The sequence below is a fragment of the Amblyomma americanum genome, chromosome 11 (genome assembly GCF_052857255.1).
Source record: "Amblyomma americanum isolate KBUSLIRL-KWMA chromosome 11, ASM5285725v1, whole genome shotgun sequence".
Classification (NCBI taxonomy): domain Eukaryota; kingdom Metazoa; phylum Arthropoda; class Arachnida; order Ixodida; family Ixodidae; genus Amblyomma; species Amblyomma americanum.
In genome coordinates, this window is record NC_135507.1 from 75720270 (window position 1) to 75740429 (window position 20160).

A 20160-nucleotide genomic window follows, 5' to 3' on the forward strand; every position below is an offset into this window, starting at 1 on the left:
TGACCCCAGTGGTGGGCCTTGTGCGGCCCAGGTTTGTCTTCCCGGGCGTCTAGTCATTAATTTAGCTGTCACCTGTCACGGTGGGCAGCTTGCTCACTATCCGGTGGGCAGGTTGTGATGAAGCCGCAAGGTCACGTGACCTAGGTGGCCCACCTGCCAGAGTCATGCCCGTGATTGTTCGCTCACAACGCCGACAATAATAATAATAATAATAATAATAATAATAATAATAATAATAATAATAATAATAATAATAATAATAATAATAATAATAATAATAATAATAATAATAATTGTTTTTTGGGAAAACGAAATAGAGCAGTATCTGTCTCATATATCGGCGGACACCTGAACCGCGCCGTAAGGGAAGGGATAAAGGAAGGGGTGAAAGAAGGAAGGAAGAGAGAGGTGCCGTAGTGGAGAGCTCCGGAATAATTTCGACCACCCGCGGAATATTTAACGTCCACTGACATCGCACAGCACACGGGCGCCTTAGCGTTTTGTCTCCATCGAAACGCAGCCGCCGCGGTCGGGTTCGAACCGCCGGCAACGCCGACACCGGATTTTCTGCACAACGAAGCCTTTAAATCTATCACGTCAAAATCCCACCTCGCGGCCGAAAATCTGCCGCACAGACGCTCGGGGTTGTGGAGGAAAGTGTGTCGATAGAAATCGAATAATGCACTTCGAGCAGCACATGTCACAGTGAACAACAGTTAGGAAAATCTACTCTCAAGTCTTCTCAAGTCTGCGTATTTCCACACGTTCCTGAATGCTTTAATGAGGCACGGAGGGAAAACTGAAGTTGATTTAATGACAGAGGCTAGACTCCCTGAAAATGCAGCTTCAATAAGATGGCAAGCGTCGAAAAATGAAATATAGCAGCCACCGCCACTGGCAGTTTTGACAAGCAAACTGCGATGATGTTAGAACCGATATTTATGAACGCCGATCTATGACGCTTCTCTACGGCGCCAGTCCCTTTGAAATGATGGTCGCGAAGTCCTTGTCGATCATGAAGTCAAGAGTTTGAATCAAATGGCTAGAAAATTTCAATCCAAAGTTCTCTGTAGAAAAACAAAAGGCCGGAAAAAGATCAATATAGAGCCAGGATACAAATAATGGATTTTACCATGAACAAAAATTAGTTAAAATTATGCTCAGGGCGCTTTTAAATTGCTGGAAACGGCCTTGACAAACGGGGATCACTTAGTGGGTGCATGCGATCCCCTTAGCTCGAATTTAACTAGAGCATAGCTCATTGCGAGAGAGAATCATGACAGAGGTGAATTGCTCTTTCTATAACTCATCTGCGCCGAAACGAAGCCTGAAGCCGCAGTGAGCAGGGGCGATGTACTATTAACTATTGTTTAAATGTACCTAAATACATTATGGTCTGTGCTTTGCCTTGCTAATGTGTAGTTTCGAGAATATAAGAGCGACTGTGCAAAAGTGGCTTCTGAGCCAGGCTTTCATCATACTCATCATACCTGACAAAGGCCCGCCGCAGGACAAAGGCCTCTCCCATATCTCTCCAATTAACCCTGTCCTGTGCCAGCTGCGGCCACCCGATCCCCGAAAACTTCTTACTCTCATCCGCCTATCTCTTTCTGGAGCCCCCTGTTATGCTTGCCTTCTCTTGAATCCACTCTGTTACTCTTAAGGCTTCATCAGCTATAATAAGCAATGTGCATTCACGTGGAGGCTAGCGAAAAGGGTTCAGCTCAAGTTAAGGACAACGCGGCATGCTATGGAAATAAAAATGATAGGTGCAACGTTTTTGAGGCCGGAAGCGGGCAGAGTGGGTGAGGGAACAAACGGATGTTAATGACATCCTAGTCGAAATCAAAAGGAAGAAAGGGGCTTGGGCGGGGCATGCAATGCGAAGGCAAGATAACCGCTCTGGCCCTTACGGGTAACGGAGTGGATTCCAAGAGAAGGCAAGCGTAGCAGGGGGCGGCAGAAAGTTACGTGGGCGCAAGAGATAAAGAAGTTTGCGGAGACACGGTGGCCGCAGCTGGCAAAGAAGGACAGAATATAGATGAGCCCGAAAGAACGAGGGCTTCGCGCTCCACAAAAGTACCGCGGGTGGCAAACAAGGACAGGGTTGACTGGAGAGACATGGGAGAGGCATTTGCCCTGCAGTGGGTGTAGTCAGGCTGACGATGATGATGATGATGATTTATGCGCCACCGTTAACGCCCTGCAGCACTAGAGTCAAGCTCAGCTTCACAACGATACACCTGCTAAGCATGCAAGTAACCGCGAACCATAGTTTGTCGTTAAGATGGCACTGACTTTGGGCAGTCATATGGCGCAATGTTCTGACACGCATCCAGTGCCACTGTTATGTTATCTGTTAAATTATTGTTTGTTAATTTGCAGAATAAAACTGTCTTCCGATTGCCCTGGAATCAACTCTGTCTCCCTACGGTTGGCTACAAGTGCACCACGAGTCTGGTCTCCGCAGGGCACTTACTACGACCACATCTTCAGCATGCAATTTCTCAGCAATCTCGTTGCACCTGCTCATGCGCACTCTGGCGGGCTGCCATACTGGGAGTGACCGTCCGACGTAACTCCGTAATGATGCTAAACACCACGACATACTCCGCAACGGTGCCAAAGCGCCCAGTCGCCACACGCTTACCGGGAAATCTAGCTGCGCCTGCGATCCCCGCAGGGGCGCCGGGTTGCTCTGCTCGGCGGCCAGGTCCTGGGCGTGCTTGAGCAGCACATTCTTGAACTCGGCCTCGGAGTGCACCTCCAGGAGGCGCTGCCGGAAGTCCATGTCGGCGAAGATGGTGGCGAAGGTGCGGCCCGTCTCCAGGGCGTTCTTGGTGCCCTTCTCCTTGCTCGGGGTCAGCACCAGGATGAAGAAGCGCACCTCGTGGCAGGTGCGCCCCATGTTGGCCGGGTGCTTGAGCCGCGCCACAGCCACATGACGCTTCTGCAGGGACGGCAGCGCGCACCTGCACCACCGGGAACGGATTAAGTGTGTACTCCGGGCAACACTCGGAGTGAAAAGCGTATATACACCGGAAAGGGAGTAAAAAAGTGTCTGTTCTGCAGGGACGGAAGCGTGCACCTGCACCACCGGGAACGGATTAAGTGTGTACTCCGGGCAACACTCGGAGTGAAAAGCGTATATACACCGGAAAGGGAGTAAAAAAGTGTCTGTTCTGCAGGGACGGAAGCGTGCACCTGCACCGCCGGGAACGGAGTAAGTGTGTATTGGTGGCAACACTCGGAGGGAATAGCGTAGATGCACCGGAAAGGGAGTAAAGAAGTGCCTTTTCTGCAGGGACGGAGGCGTGCACCTGCACCGCCGAGAACGGAGTAAGTGTGTACTCCGGGCAACACTCGGAGTGAAAAGCGTATATACACCGGAACGGGACTAAAGAAGTGTCTCTTCTGCAGGGACGCCAGCGTGCATCTGCACCGCCGGGAACGGAGTAAGTTGCAATCCGGGCAACAATCGGTGTTAAAACCGCATATACACCGGAAAGGGAGTAAAAAAGTGTCAGGGCACTTTAAATTTCACTTCCCCCTAAAACTAACTCTCTAGTGAATAGAGTATCATGGAAAGAGGTCGACTAGCTACATAATGCGAGTCTTTTAGAAAAAAAAGGTACCCACAGAGACTTCCTTGGAATATCATTTATTTGGCAAGTGTTAGCTCGTTTTGTAAAAGCTTACACCTTTTCTTAAGCCGAAGGCTGCGTTGTGTCGACTGCCGACACCATTTGCGCGCTGAGGTATTTGAGGGGGAGTGATAGCCACAACTATTCGATTCTTACTTTGGATTGTTTCTTTCAGACCGCGTGTCCCCGTTCTTCGTCAGAAATAAAGAGACCGCGCGAGAGAAATTTGCCTCCGGCCGATGTAATGCTTTGCCGCTTGAGAGCCTCGGAGCGCCATGATGGTCACGATGCACCCAACACAGCCCCACGCAGCCTCGGATAAGTGACGCTGCGACTGTGGTTCTAATCTCCATGACTCCGCCCGCATTCGGACCACTCCTTGCAAAGCTAGTATTACGAATAAGAAAACAAGCTGTAAATGCAAGGCAGTGGTGCGGGGCGGAGGCCAACCTCTTTAGGCTCAATCTTACGGTCTCTTTGCTGGTGTACAGTCTTTGTCGAAAGAATACAGCCCAAGCGGTCTGCTTCTGAGCCCTGCAGCGCGCCTCCTCTTGCATACTCAGGGATCCAAATCTCACGAAGCCGGGAAGAACTTAAGGCCTCGACCCTCCCAAAGCTTAGGACTGTCAAATGTGCTTAAAAGCCGAGCTACACGGCTTAGAAGCAAACCCCTTGGGCTGAATATTTCTGACAAGGACTGTACATGAAGCGCCTCTCGTATTACGTCAATGGCCTTCATGTGGAGTGGAGCTGAACCCGTACTCTGAAGTGTCCAAAAAGTGGGATTGTCTACTCGGATCTGTACTGATTGGTTGGAGACCATAAAATGTAAGTGACCGCTGCGTGACAACAGCTGACTTGTTTTTCCAGTTACATCACAGCGGGTCAAAACCGTCCTCGCTGTCGCGTCAGTGATTGTAGTTGAGAAGTGAAAATTACTGCGCTTGTGCTATGAACGCTTGAGGGTTAATATCAACGCGTTGGAAAACAAGAACACGTGGCCGAGTTCGACTTAAACGAAATGGACGCGTCCACGCAAGTAACGTGATTTTAATGGCGCAAGGGCAACTTCGCCGAACATTATGGCTGATGTGTTTATGATTTGCTCGCTTTGAGGTCAAAAAACCATCGTCCCACGCATTTGCCCCCGGGCCAGCCTATAGCACTGCGACGGGAGAAATCTTGAACCCAGTACAAAGCCGATGATGCATACCCGGCGGAAACACCGGAGGTCGAACACCGGACCTCCCGCACAGGAGATGGATACGCAAACCCCTGGGCTATCGTTGCCACATCGGCCTCGTTGAGCGCTATAGCTACTAAGGAAACGTTTACACTTTTAGCTATTTTTTACAGCTGTAGCTATTAAGGGAACGTTTCCCGTTTCTACGACGTCGGTGTAACACAACGTTACTCTGACTGGCCATCACGCAGATACGTCACACATGACGTCACCACAACGCGCCACGCTGATTAGTCAGTGTTCACTAACGTCGCTGCAAAGCGCCATGGCTACGTGCCACACAGAGTGGTGCTTAACCACCGGTAAGGAGTGAAAGCTAGTGATACCACTTGCACTCTGTCAGAACAGAAGAAAAAAAAACGATACTATATACCCCGCTGGGAAAAGCTATCGCTGAACCTCGCGTTAGGCAGGAGTAACCGTTGCGTTTTTTTTATGCGAGTATGTCTTAAATCCTCCGCAAGTCAATCCAAGCTGTCTTCGGGTATCCAGGAGTGAAGCGCTCGTCCCGCACAGCGAAAATTCGAGTCAGGCATTACCCGCGTTAATGAAAAGGTAAAGACATGACGGTAGAAATACTTTAGTTTGATCTAGTTGGTTGTAACGAGCCATAATCGCACAAGGGCGAACTGGAAACGCGCGCGAAAAAGTTCTGTCACGCGATGACCGCGAAAGTAAGGTTGCAACAAAAACTACATTCGCGCATAACTGAAAGCGGAGCAGTGCGCATCCACGCGTTACTTGGCGCGTCTTGTTTGCGCAAAGCCCATTGCCTACATACGCCCCTCTGCGGGTGAGAGGACTTGCGAAAGTCGAAGCTGATTGCGAATCGAAGCGTAACCAGACGTCACGCCAACGGACGCCCGTGCGAGTGCCTGCACCTGTGCTCTGCACGCTGCTGCTTTGAACGTTGCACGCCATGCTCAGTGACGTCATAATTGAGAGAGCTTCGCTAGTGAGCAGCTGCACTACACGAGATGCATTCTGAACTATAACCTACCTTCGGTATATATGAATCGCACGAAAAAAAGTTTTCTTTTTCGCAACGGCCGCTAGAGGAGGCCTGCGTCACTACCAGTCCAGTTGCAGGCTGGCAGGGCAAAATTCTTCTCTCGTTGGCGTTTCCTACCTGAGTGATGTTTCTTATTTCATTTTTTAAAGGCAATGCATAGTTAAAGTGTAGTCCAAACCAAGAGCATCAGACACGGTATCTGAGAAGTCGAGGCAACGCGTGTTGCGTAGTGGTCACGTTTCATTTGTGTTCGTTTGCACGCCAGTCCTCGAGTGCTATCATCATCACAAGCAGCAGCTCAAGTACAGTCTTTCTCAAAAGTAACCAGGCAGGCGCGTACGGAAGCGGCGGCGAACGCAGTGCCACCTCACGACCGCGCTCCCGCTCCCGGGCCGTTCGCGCCAGCCTGGTTACTTTTGACAAAGACTGTACGCTGCAGGGCAAATGCCTCTCACATGCTCAGTTTTTTAATTAGTTGTCCTTTCATATGTATGCTGACCGCCGGCTAGTCTTGTACCTCCCCCCCCCCCCCCATGTAATGTGCCTTCTGGACCATTAGGGGTTCATCATCATCATCATCAGCCTGACTACGCCCACTGCAGGGCAAAACCCTCTCCCATGTCTCTCCAATTAACCCTGTCCTTCTGCCAGCTGCGCGCACCGTATGCCCGCAAACTTCTTAATCTCATCCTCCCACCTAACCTTCTGCCGCCCCCTGCTACGCTTACTTTCTCTTGGAATCCACTCTGTTACCCTTAAAGGACCAGCGGTTATCCTGATTTCGCAGTACATGCCCTGCCCAAGCCCATTTCTTCCTCTTGATTTCGACTAGGATGACATTAACCTGCTCCCTCACCCACTCTGCCCGCTTCCGGTCTCTTAACGTTACACCTGTCATTATCCTTTCCATGGCTCGCTGTGCTGTCCTTAACTTAAGCTGAACCTTTTTCTTTAGCCTCCACGTTTCTGCCCCGTAGGTGAGCACTGGTAAAACACAGCTGTTATAGTATGCTTTTGTCTTGAGGAATACTAGTAAGCTGCCATTAGTTATATAACGGAACCTGTCATATGCGCTCCACGCCACTCTTATTTTTCTAGTTATTTCCTTCTCATGGGCGCCAGTGGGATGGCGCCACATGTGAAGACGGCACCACAGGCCACGAGTAGAACACTGCGTGTGCACGTAGCAAATATTATGCAGCTTTGGTCAAAAGCAGTCAGTCCGCATGGTTTGGTTCTGCGCCGTATGAAAGAGACCTTGCGACATCTTTTGAGAACAAATGGTCTTGAAAGGTCAGGAAAAGGGTTGTCACCTTAGAGAGATTCTGAGCTTGAAAGGTTTTGTAAGCGCTCCACTACGCGACTGAAAAGCAAGTAATGTGTCCTGAGGACTTTTGTGCAAACCTGTTACATCAGCGTCCGAATTGAAATTGGAACAAGACAACTGAAACGCGAGCACAAACAATTAAAAATATTAATGGCTGGAGAGGAAATGCAATCGTGGCCTATTAACACGGCCAAGGAGCAGTCTTTACACCTTTGATGCGGAAATCAACCGCTCAGTTACTCTTCCTTCATAATGTAAAATCTTCCAGTGTTGGAGTTTGCGTTTCGTTTCACTTGTTGATGTTGTATTTGACTCTATTACGTAAATAATAGCGCATAAGCCTCTGCTCTGCAACTCGTGCATTAGCTACAGAGGCATGTTTGAGGCTGCAAGGCTTAAAGGGTGGCTGCACCACTTTTTGACAATTGCGCGATATTCAAGGATTTAAATCAATATACGCTTTAGGGAATGCATGCCGATTTTTTTTTTTTTTTGTGCCAGCATCTAAAATAACGACGTATTCGACGATTAAAGTTTTGTCTTCTCCTCACAGCACTGGAGCATTGCGGAGAAGCTCAGTGTGACGTAAGGGACTGTAGGATTTCCGATTTCCGCTGCCGTCAACCACACCCGGCAGCGCGCTGTTGACGCTGCTGAACAGTGCTCGGCGGTTTTTGCTTTCGGCAGCGTTGATTTTCTTCTTTCAAAGCAAGCATTTATGCGTTTTAAAGGTAGCGGTACCGCAGATGACGTCATCACGCGCCCTCCAGTTGGTGCTGTGCGCTGCGGAAAAGCTTGAAGGCCGTCGCGATTTTAATTGGTGATTACGTCACCATTTCAAAAGCTAGCCCAAAAGGACTTCGCACGCTTTACCTGCAAGTTTCACACATTCGACGCCGTTAAGCTCGTCGAATTCCAAGACCTCTACAGTTGTCGTTCAAGCAGAAAGAACGGCGCACAGACGTTGTTTTAACGACGTATTCGCCATGGTCTTAACAAGGGGGGCACAGGCGTGCAAACTAAGTCCTTCTGTCGCAAGCACAGGTTGCGTGTCATAAGATTTAAACCGTTCGACGCCTTGTTCTATAGCGCATCAGTGCACGCGTGAGTCCCCGGTCCGGAACAGCTGAAAACGGCTTGCTCACAGGGCGCAAATCCAGGATTGGTCGTAGTCGAAGCCTCCCCCCTCTCGCATACACGTTCCCTGGATCGTCCTCGAGAGTAGGTGCACTGCGAGAGAAAGAGAAGACACAGTGAACGGGTGGAAACAATCACCAAATGTAGATGGCGCTGAAGTCGCCTGGCGGGTGGTCTGGCTCAACAGATCAAAGTACAAGCTTCCAAAAGGCGTGACATAAACGGACTAGGACACGGAATGAAGAACGCAAAAGACTCTTGGCTGACTCGTCGGAGCTCTCAGCATCTTTTGATTTTGAATAAACCGGTCGATTGGTTGATTGAATGATCGATAGCATTTGTACCTCTTGGGAAAAGTTCTTTGAACACGTACAAATACACGCATTACGACTATGTGCGCTCCTATGTTGCGCAGCAAAAATTGAACACTCAAGCGTTCCCATATCGGACCTTCCTTGTTTTATAGCTCTCATTTAAATACACCAGGAGGACCAGATCGATATATCAGAGACGGTTTGCATTATTAAAATAGAGTAGTTCCAGTGATTCCTGGTGTTAAACAATCTCCGTCCTCGTGCACATCCGTTAATTGTTATTCGCAGCCATGCAAGGAAGTAAGGTGGCTCTCGTAAGCCACTAGGGTGAACCTCTCATCGCCTGCAGTACGAAGCTGACTATACTAACGTTAGTTGCAATTAGCTAATGGATGGCTACTGTGTCAGTTCCTAACGCCTCACTTCAGATTTTTTTTTCTTCTGTGGTACCCGTTCATTATCATCTCTTGCCTTAACTAGCCCTCTTGTAGTCGGTAGCACTTGACCTGATTAGAAGCTATGCTGAATGGCGGATTCGATCGAAGCACTGAAGTTTGCATCTGAAACGTTAGCGTTAGCTGCTGTAAGCATAAAGCGCTTTTGCGAATTTTGCGAGTTCTGCGAAACCATGGATGAGGCGATAGGCGCAAGGCGACTCCTTAACGACTTAATTTAACTTAACTTAGAAGCGTGCGTTGTGAATATATTTGGAGCGCCTGCCCCTGTGATACTGGTTGTTGACCGTCTGTCACGTGAGGACAGATAAGTGAGGAATGTTTCTTGTCAGCTTTATGATGAAAGGTCCAACTGAAAGTTCGTGAAAATACGCAAGAATGAACCAGCAAGATAAGTGTTAAAAATTGCCATCTCTGCTCACCTGGCCTCTGACCTCAACAGTTATTCAGTCGAGCGGCTGAGGTCCTGCTTAATTTACAGCCATCTGGAAGCTCTACGTAGTGAGACGGCCATAACTGGTTTACCTGCAGCCTGTTTGCGAGGCATCCAAAGGCTACCATTTCCCTCACCGATTTTTAGTCAGAAATCATCATCCATATTTTGTCATGACTGCGCAGACACGCACTAAGCCGACAACAACGGTCGACAACAGCGCCTTCACAGCGCTTGGCAACCGCTCTCATTCCTACCTTTCCTGGGCATCAACAACTATAGTGTCATCTGTCGACCGGTAGCAGCGAAGACAGCTCAACTCATTGGGAAATTTATCACACCTATCATCACACCTATCACCATAATTTATCACACCTACCACACCACTCCAAACAATCCCTCACCAAGTTACACTAGGCCATACCATACCATACCAAATAAAAATATACCGCTCCACACCATATCAAACCGTACTATACCAAGAAACTTCTGACAACACTGTTCGCTACGGTAATATTGCAAGAAGGTTCCCACATGATTATGAGTGCATTAGGTAACGGCGTTGTTTAGGATTAATGAATTAATTATTTACCATATCGTGGTGTTGGCATGTCATTCATTCATTCATTCATTCATTCATTCATTATAACAATAATTGGTTTTTGAGGAAAGGAAATGGCGCAGTATCTGTCTCATATATCGTTGGACACCTGAATCGCGCCGTAGGGGGAAGGGATAAAGGAGGGAGTGAAAGAAGAAATTCATTCATTCATTCATTCCAAGCAGCGCAGTTCCCCAATGCACTCACAGTCATGTGCAACCTTGTGGTAACATAAACGTAGCCAGCACCCGCCGCGGTGGCTCAGTGGTTAGGGCGCTCGGCTGCTGATCCGGAGTGCCCGGGTTCGAACCCGACCGCGGCGGCTGCATTTTAGGGAGGAAAAACGCTAAGGCGCCTGTGTGCTGTGCGATGTCAGTGCACGTTAAAGATCCCCAGGTGGCCGAAATTATTCCGGTTCCCTCCACTACAGCACCTCTTTCTTCCTTTCTTCTTTCACTCCCTTCTTTATCCCTTCCCTTACGGCGCGGTTCAGGTGTCCAACGATATATGAGACAGATACTGCGCTCCTTCCTTTCCCCCAAAACCAATTATTATTATTATTAAACGTAGCCAGCAGTGCGTACTCATAGAAAACAAATTTCGACGCCTTGGCATGGGACAGAATGCTGAGAGGGAAAAGAAAAGAGAACTAAAAGCTGCCCTGATCGATGCTGCTTCGCACGCGCCCACCCACGGAAGCTCTTTGCACTTATTGCGCTGCACTGCGTTACTCTGCACAAACCTCCCTTCCACCTCCTCCATTGCTTCCACCGCAGCTTGGCTGAGGCGTCCATCTGGAGGGAGGCAGTTACCGCGCCTCTCCCCTCCTATCAACCTCCCCTTTCTCTTCCTAAGAGTCTCTTTGCTAGAGTCAGGGAACAAGCCGCGCGTGGGCTTCAATGGTGGTAGCGAAGCCTACAGGAACGCTGCAGAGCAAATACGAGGTGCGAACCACAGAGCTGCTGTTTTTACTCCGTACACAGGGCGTAGGCGTCGCGGTGTGAATGAACGCGGTTCAATTAGCGAATGCCATGCATCACCCCCGCATCCCACGTTCCGCCCTCTACCACCTGTCTCCTGCTTTCATCGATTTCCCTGCGGCACTCGCAAGAGCAAACACGGCAGTTTGGGTTTACGACCGCTGCAGTCCGCACAACTAAAACCACGCATCGTGGCAGAAGCTAGAGCTCGCGTCTCATGACGTACGTGAGAAGGACTAACGACTTTAATGTGTACGGGGTACCGCATATGTCCTGAAATGAGGGACTATTTATTCATTAGCATACAAAGATCAATCACGAGGCTAAAAAAATTGGCCGTGGCTTAGCTCGGCTATGCCAGGATATACGCAGCGAAATCTAAGGCATAGCATGGTTAGCCTTGGTTAATCTTGATCGCAAGTCCAGGTTAGTCTGGTTGTCTAGCTATGTAGTTGTCGCATTAAAGACGACACAACTGTGGTTGCGGCGCACGCGAGCTCTCCTTTTCAATCCTCCGACATGTTATCAGGCATGCGACGCAGCTGGCGAAGTGAGTGGAGGCGAGCGCAACAAGGAACGCGATGTGACGTCATACCAAACGGCGGCGGCGGCAAGCCGCGGGGTGTGACCATGTCAGATGGTGCGGCGAGCGCGCAAAGCACAGTAACCGTCTCACATATCTCGGTGGACACCCGAACCGCGTCGTAAAAGAAGGGATAAAGGAAGGATGGAAAGAAAAGAATCCTGAAAATTTCTTTCACTCCCTCCATTATCCCTTCCCTTACGGCGTGGTTCAGGTGTCCACCGAGATATGTGAGATAGTTACTGCGCATTTCCTTTCCCCAAAAACCAATTATTATTATTAAGTTGCATTTTGAGGAAAGGCGCGGCGCTGCGCAGCGGCGGAACACCTGTGGCTCGGTGCTACTAGCGATACATGCGCAGTTGTGACTAGGGAGCGAGAGAAATGCGCCGTGTGTCGTCACTGCTCCTCGCGCATGCGCAGCACGGCTCTCCAGGAATCACGCGAAGCTGCTCAACTTGCGGCCAGCAAAGCTTTCGCTTTAAAAGAAAGCTATACAGTTTCCAAAGGAACTTTGTTGTTGAAGGAAGATTTGTACTGATTCGGAGGATCGAATTAGGAACCACCGTTCACCAAGGGGCAGGCCCTGTGGCAACAAGCGGAAGAATTTTTCAACTTTTGAAGCGAAAGCTTCACTGAGCTAGGTAAAGCCGATTTCGCCCTGCATTGCCGGTTGACCTTCAAGGGAACCAGAAGTCAAGTTTGGCTATAGGCCTTACCTTACGTGGTTCACCGTGGTGTCGCAAGTACCACTTGACCTTTGACCTTTCGATTCGCCGGTAGAGGGCGGTAGAATAGTCACGTGACAACCGCGTGATGTCGCGCGATGAAAACTGCCATTGTGACGTCAGTCTGGGGGGGGGGGGGATATATAGGCCGCAGCGTTCATTGCGTGACCAACCTCTCGCGATCAACGTTAATTTAACTGCCACCTGCCAGTGTGGCAGGGTGGGCGCGCGGCCTATCCAGTGTGCGGAACGCACTCAACGTTACAGACGCCAAGCCGCTTCTATAGTTGCCCGATACACCACAGCTTTCGCTCTATAACCAGGTTCAGCAGTAGTTAAACCGCAGCTATTTTTTTTTTCAAAGAAAGCTGCATAGCTTTCCTTTGCAGCCGTATTTGGCAATGCCCAGGTGAATTATGAGTAATTGAATCATTCACGTCCATCATTCTCAGTCAAAAGTTTTGAAAACTGAAAAATTGTAAGATACTGTTATGGAAATTGTGAAGGGAATGATCCATTTGTCCAGCAATGGCTTTTGTCCAGAAATGTTGCGTATGTTTCAAATCTACCTCATTTCAGAGTATTCCCCTAATTACATTGGAATAGCCTCAGTTTTCCAGACTGGTGAGTGCTTGGGCGCCGGCTAATCGAAAAAAGTACTTCCAGCTGCGTGAAGCTCCGTGAATGCATACTGCGACTCGCTGAGCCCAGCGCCACGCTGCACAAAGCTGGAACAATTTCAGTATAATGAGGCGGAAAACGCACAAGCCGCGGCCGTCGGCCTGCCTCCCCGTTTTGAGGGAAGAACAGGTGAAATAATTCCAGGGATGCACTTAAGCCTGCTTTGGTGCAGTAATGCGAAATCATTTCTCTTACTGCGCGTTCTTCCTCCCTCATACGCATCCGCAACCTCACCTACGCGCGCGCCATCTGCTGCACCAGCGCAGTACATTTTGAGGGGCGGTTTCAGTGGGTGACGCATGATGGCGCTACGACTGCACTTTTGGCTGATAGCTGTACGACTGCACGCCACTCATGAACCAAGAAACCTTCGCATTAAAAGCGACCAGCATTCAGCTGACAAAGGAACCAGAACGCGCTCGGTCTCATGACAAATTTTCTTTTTTCGCGTTGTCGTTACCGCTCGTTCCGAGGGCAACGCCCAACGCTGAACGGCCTACGCTCAGAGTAGGAGCGACCACAACCACTGCCGAATCACCTGCGAGCGAGTCGGCGCGCGCCGAAACATTCGAGTCGCTCTTCTTGGCCGCTATAACCGCAGGGCTCACAGGTTTGACCTTTCGGAAGTTCTCCAAACGTGCGTGCGAGGTTTGGCGATTGCAGGGGAGGGCGCTGCGAAAAGGTCAAACCAGGCACGTTGAATAAGGGAAGGAAGCGAGGTGGGCAAGAAAAGAAAAAAAATGCCGCGCGTACAGGAAGGACCAAAATATGAGGGCCGCCGTCGGCAGGTGTGTTACGTATACGTTGTTTTCGGCGGTTCACCAAGTGTGGGTGCATATGTCGAGCAGCGTTGTTCCTTATCTAAGTCAGCACCGTTCGCCAGAATGTGTTAAACATCCGTGTGAGGTGTTCTAGCGAGAGATGGCTTCCATGATTGGCGGCCAGCTCGCAAAAGAATGTTGATCCACTTATTAATGCCATTTCTATAGCCGCATCGTGGTCAGTTCCAGCTTTAGAAAGGCGATCGACATACCTTAAAGGGACATTCAAAGCCATCCTGTAAAGTTTTGTTCCAATAAAATTCTGTTGCCTAGCACCTAGCAGTCGACGACGAGCATGAGAGTCGCCTGTGGCGACAACTCCTAGATCTTGCGTTGTCTTGACACCAGGCGTCCTCTGACAGTTGGCGCATGGAAGCGACTAAGCCGCGCCGCCGACTGATTCTTACAGAGGCGTACTACGTGCGAGGTGTTACGTGTATGCGTAGCACGAGCCACATTTTCTAATGGTTCATTTTCCGGTTCATCCCTTTGTCTTTCTATAATTTCCAGACGCCACTTGTGACGTCACGAGATTCACTTGTGACGACAGCCAAAAGGCATTGCATTTCGCCTGCTCCGGTTTCAAAGGTTGGATCCATCAATGACAGAGATGCAAAACAACATAATGAACAGGGGAAAAAATATACAGATCGCTATCCTTGGTCACGGTGACAATTTTTCATTCCCAGTCCTATTCCATTTCCACTCTTTCTCCGTTCTGCCATCGACCCAATCGGCGCCACAACACTGCTTTCGCCGCGGTCTTCAAGCCGCCGCATGGGGTGAAAATAACTGACTGTCATCGAAAAAAAAAAACAACACTATTTTCCCGGACCTCGTGTCTTTCTTCAATCCTCTTGCTCGCACATGTCACCTCACAGCACATTAGCGTTTGCGCAGACCCCCAGGATCTCTATCAGATTGCAGGGGAATGCGCCATTACCCTCCAACCGTCCGTCCGTCACGCATCTATTTCCCCCGCCTTGTCCGGCCACAAGCGGCGTCACAGTCAGCGCTGGACCTACCCTCGAAGGCAAGGAGGATTGACTGGAATATAGTTCCCCCTCTCCCTCTCTCACACACATACACACACACATACACACAAAAACGCCTGCATACTTTTTTCTCACCAATAACTTTTATTTCTTTGTTAGTATTTACTGGGTTCCCTTGAGCTATACGCTTCCGAACGCTGGAAATACCGCAGCCGGATATTGGTTCGGTTTATGGAGGTTTAACGTCCCAAAGCGACTCAGGCTATGAGGGACGCCGTAGTGAAGGGCTCCGGAAATTTCGACCACCTGGGGTTCTTTAACGTGCACTGACATCGCACAGTACGCGAGCCTCTAGAATTTCGCCTTCATCGAAATTCGACCGCCGCGGCCGGGACCGAACCCGCGTCTTTCGGGTCAGCAGCCGAGCGCCATAACCACTGAGACACCGCTGCGGCCGCATCCGGATATGGTGCAAGGGAAACAGTCATGGCTGTCTCGGAGTCCAGCGTAGCTTTATACGGCGGTGGTTGATTGGCGACCGTCTTATAAGCTTCCTGAACATCTCTGCCACACCGCGTCTGGTGTTCGAATTCGCAAGCATGCTTACCTTGTTCGTGAGTGAAAAGCGATTCCTTCGCTTCCGCTAGGGTCGCCATCTGTTCTCGTCCGTCAAGCACCTGCACAGGCGAGAGAGAAAGAATTAAAACCATCGTATGGCTTCATTGAGAAGGCTGTATTATTTTATGCAATAGCAATTGCGTAACAGGTTAAGTGTTAGTGTGTGTTCAGATATGCAAGTACCCTTCTCTTGAAGAAGAGCAGTTTACTTCGCAGGCGATGGTGTCGCGACGAATTTGAACGCTCGAAGCCACGGCGGCACCTGATGGATGGTGTATTATTTATTGGGTTGCCCGGAATCACTGCCGACGGAGCTACTCATGCAATGTGCTAGGGAGTGGCAATACAGTGGCTTTGAGGTTGACACACGCATTACTCTCATCACTGTCTTCACCGCAAGAAAAGAAAAGAACTCCCTTACACAAACAGCACTCTCCGCTGACGTCCATAACTGTAGCCCTCCTTCCTTTATCTTGCACTCCAACGTAAACATGATGGTGGTCATGTCTGGATTTCATGGCATAATTTTCGTACCCGAACAGCCGTTAGCAACAGAAAAGATGCTGTGTTATGCAGGGTGTGCGAAATTTGATTTGAAGATCTTCGAAAATGAAGCAACGAACAGTACACGAAAGCCGTTTTAGCACATAAGTTGGGTACGCCCAATCAGACACGAAGTGAGAACATACGTGTCGTTATCAACTCTCCTAGTTAACTAAAACTTCACGGTGAGCGTTTTGATGTCGACATTTTGTAGGCCCGTTAAAACTGGATACTTTGAAGCAATGGCAGTAATAAAATATTTACTTTATTAGAATTCTCGTGCTCCCCAATGTGGCGAGATATTCAAGTCCAAGTGCTCCGTCAGCATTATTGCGTGTACAAGGCGGTGAAGATCGGCGCAAAGCATGCCGGTAGTTCTAGTTTATGCGGCATTAATAGCAAGAGTTACTGCAAAAGAAAAAAAGAAGTCGGCAGTCTTATTTTTTTTTTCTTGCAATAAAAAGAGGTTTCTAACGAGGATATCATGGACTAAAAGAATTCAGCGGAAGGATCTAGCTTGATGCCTTTCGCTGAACGGAATAAATGTTTTGAAGTTCATGACCTTTATTTACTAAGCATTTCTGGCTTGTTGGCTTATTGTGGTATAACGTCCCAAAGCGACTTGGGCTTTGAGGGACACCGTAGTGAAGGGCTCCGGAAATTTCGACCACCTGGGGTTCCTTAACGTGCACCGACATCGCACAGTAAACGGGCCTCTAAAATTTCGCATCCATCGAAATTCGACTGCCGCGGCCGGGATCGAACCCGCAATCTTTCGGGTCAGCAGCAGAGCGGCATAACCACTGAGCCACCGCGGCGGCTAAAAACATTTCCCGAATATACAGAAAATATTATATAACGACATTTCATCACATTGCGGAAGCAATTTCTAAAGCGTCGAAACGCAGCGGTTGATCAACTTAACGGAGACTTTGCAGACGCATTACTTTCGGAAATTTCGGAAATTGATTTACAATCTCCACATCTATCTCGGCGCTCGCGATAAGCGGATGTGGAGTAACAAAATAAAGAAAAAAGAATGGTGAAGGCGATCCTCTTTCTAACTACACACCCGCGTACGTCGTGTAAGTCTAAGAGGCCTCAGAAAACTTTCCAGACAATGTTGGTCCACTTCAAGTTGTCCCGGCCTGCAGCGCCGCTATCTCGCTCTTACAACAGTCGAGGGGTTGTACCCTGCAGTTGTTGGGCGTCGACGAATAGCCTCTAGCTGTCGCGAGTCGACGGCTTTTGTCGGACTACCCTTTGCTTTCTTTCCTTTAGTGTTCCATTTTTATTTCTCGCACAAAGCCCGCCAATCGGAGGAGAGGTTTGGAGCCCTCTTCCTTTGAAGCGGCAACCTGTGCCATCTTTCCTCGTCAACTCCGTCGCCAGGCGACCGAAACAAATCTATAAGACGCCAACCAACGGGCTCAACAAACAAAGAAAACCAGCGCACCGCACAGCGGTAGTCAAAATCTGTTATTACCTGGGCGTCGGATTTTCCAGAAATAAAAAAGAAGGAAGGGGGGTGGGTATAGAGAACGGATAACAAGAGAATTGCCGACGGATATTGTGAATGTGCTACAATAAACGGTGGCGCTTGATACATGGCGTGCCCTCTTGAAGCAGTACTCTAGGGCTAAGTTCTCTAGTTTAGTTTGAAAACTAAACATTTTGACATATTTGCCTGTCTGGTTGGTCGGAACCGAAAGAAATTACCACCAAAGGCTCCTTCTGGAATCCTGGCATATCTAAACCACCCCGAACCATACCAACCCCACAAAAGGAAACCTGCCCCCAGTATATGCCCAGGGACTTCGCTCTTCAACTCAACGGAAAACAGAAAGTCGCCATTCAGCCCATCCCTGCAGTGACTAACAGCCTAAACCCCCTCCACTTCCCCCGCACCTTTCGCGACACAGCTGTCGTTCTTTTCACCCCCCCCCCCCCTTTCGTACTTAAAAGACGCTAGCTACTGCCCTCAGTCACCCCTGATGAAGGAGCCGAGTCGGCTTCGAAACGTTGGGTTAAAGTTAAAATGTTTGGTGTTAGATTGCAGTTTATTATAACTAGTTTAGTTAGTTTTACTGCAGCGGGTGCGTCTATTCATCCCCTAATCGCGGTATAAAAGTCTCCTTTGTTCCAACACTGGAGGAAAAATTAATTCCGTCGTTGCGTATTGCGGCGAGTTGCTCTTTTGATTACGAAGAACGGAAGAACAGCAAGCTTACTAGACAACGCCTCCGCCTGTAGCAGAGCGCAACACAGAGGCGCTGATCTCAGGCCCTCTCAAACTACTATTGCCTCCCTCACGTCCCGGCCGCTCTGCCGGAGTTCTTGGCGAGGCGCCAGGCTGGGAGGTCGCCGACGGCTGACGTCAGCGCTCCTCGCTAGACGTCACGGCGGAAATTGCTGGCGTCATACTGACGTTTGCCCTCGAACGGCCAGGTGCTCTGAGGGGAGCTCTCGCGCGCTCTCTTCGAAATTAAAATTACCGCGCGCTGTATAAGCCACGCTAAGTTTTTCCCTATGGACACACTATATCTGCGCATGTGATGATATTGAAACACGCAGTTCTCGTGAATTAAAAGTTTAGCGTACGCATTAAAATGGGCGCGACTCACATACCTGGCAAACAAACTGCGCCTCAAGTTTGTTGGATATATAATTCCCTAAGAGGCGAATAGAGGAAAAACACCCCTATGGATACCACGCAGTAAATCTAACATTCGCAAACCAGAAAAGTACAGCATCAACATGAGCATACGCTAGCTGAGTATGCTTTTTTTAACGACACATTCAGGTAGCCATTTTTTCCTCGCGTAATCAGAGAATGGAATGAACTTAGCTCACTATTAACAACGACAAATCCATCATCCAGGTTCGTTTCACAGTTTGAGCTCATGACGAAATATGATTAATATCTTCGAATGTTTGTTCCCGATTCTCTTTAAAGTATCACTAACAACACGTAGAATTGAAATATAATTGCTGCTTCTTTAAAATTTCCCGTTTTTGCCTATGTCTATGACGTACACCGCTATTGTTCATTGTGCTCCACGTTGTTTTCTATTGTATTTTTGTATTATCTGATCGTTTGTATTTTGATGAATCGTGTCGTCTGTCTGTTATTTGTTTCACTCAGACATATACTTGTACGCGAACAAGAAATCATTGTTCATGTCCTTCTGCTAGGCTCTTGACTGAGAGCGCAGTACTGTAAGATAAATAAATAAATAAATAAATAAATAAATAAATAAATAAATAAATAAATAAATAAATAAATAAATAAATAAATAAATAAATAAATAGAATGTGCAGAATACATGCACAGGCCAGGGTTTTTTTTTTGCTGCTATAAGACCAGTGTGGTTTGTCTTAACATCTCTAGGGCTAAAAATGTCTCGAGGAGGAGGGGCACAATGTCCCTTAGCGTCGCAGGAGGTCGGATTTAATTTGTAGGCCTCCATTACGGCGAACATCATATGTCACAGGGTTGCGTAGACAGTTTCACAGAAAGGCATTAAAGGGGCTCTCCGGACAACTGCATCCCCCTTTTGCTCGCCGTGTTTCTGGCTGTGTTGATGTTTGTTGGGCTGCAAAAGGCATTTATTGCGCAAAAACTTGGATTTAAAAATCTTCCCGCCACTCGATTCAAGAGCATGACGCCAAGAACAAAAAGGACTCCGTCTAGGATGGGTTGTGAACGGCACTGAAGCCTGGCCTCTGGGATTCGTGCCGGAAATACTGTCTCGGCGTCACCGCAGTTTGCTTGCTGAAATGACCGATGGTGGCGGTACTTGTATTGAACTTCTTTTACCTCTATAACTTATAAAACGTCCGCTTTCGTCGGTAGTTGTCTCTTTGTGGTTAGTACACGGTAATTTGTCACAGCAGACCAGCTTCAATTAGTACTCAATGTTTCCTTAATCACTAACTTTGCAAAATTCCTCCACGTCCAACCCTGGTAATTTCGAAGAACTAAGCGTGGCCGCCGGCGTGCGTAGAACAGCGACATGGGCGGGGGGGGAGGGGGCTGCCCAGG

The 20160-nt window shown here is 48.7% G+C and overlaps 1 protein-coding gene across 2 annotated transcripts in view; it reads right to left on the minus strand.

Annotated features, from left to right (window-relative positions):
• The window catches only part of LOC144109429 (solute carrier family 4 member 11-like), a 79495-nt gene that overhangs the window by 20775 nt on the left and 38560 nt on the right, over positions 1–20160 (minus strand). For both annotated transcript variants that reach the window (XM_077642223.1, XM_077642222.1), the window contains exons 4-6: positions 15562–15631; positions 8372–8456; positions 2651–2972 (exon numbers count right to left, since the gene is read on the minus strand). In XM_077642223.1, coding sequence (XP_077498349.1) covers positions 2651–2972; positions 8372–8456; positions 15562–15631 — 477 coding nt within the window. The remainder of the gene's footprint in view (positions 1–2650; positions 2973–8371; positions 8457–15561; positions 15632–20160) is intronic.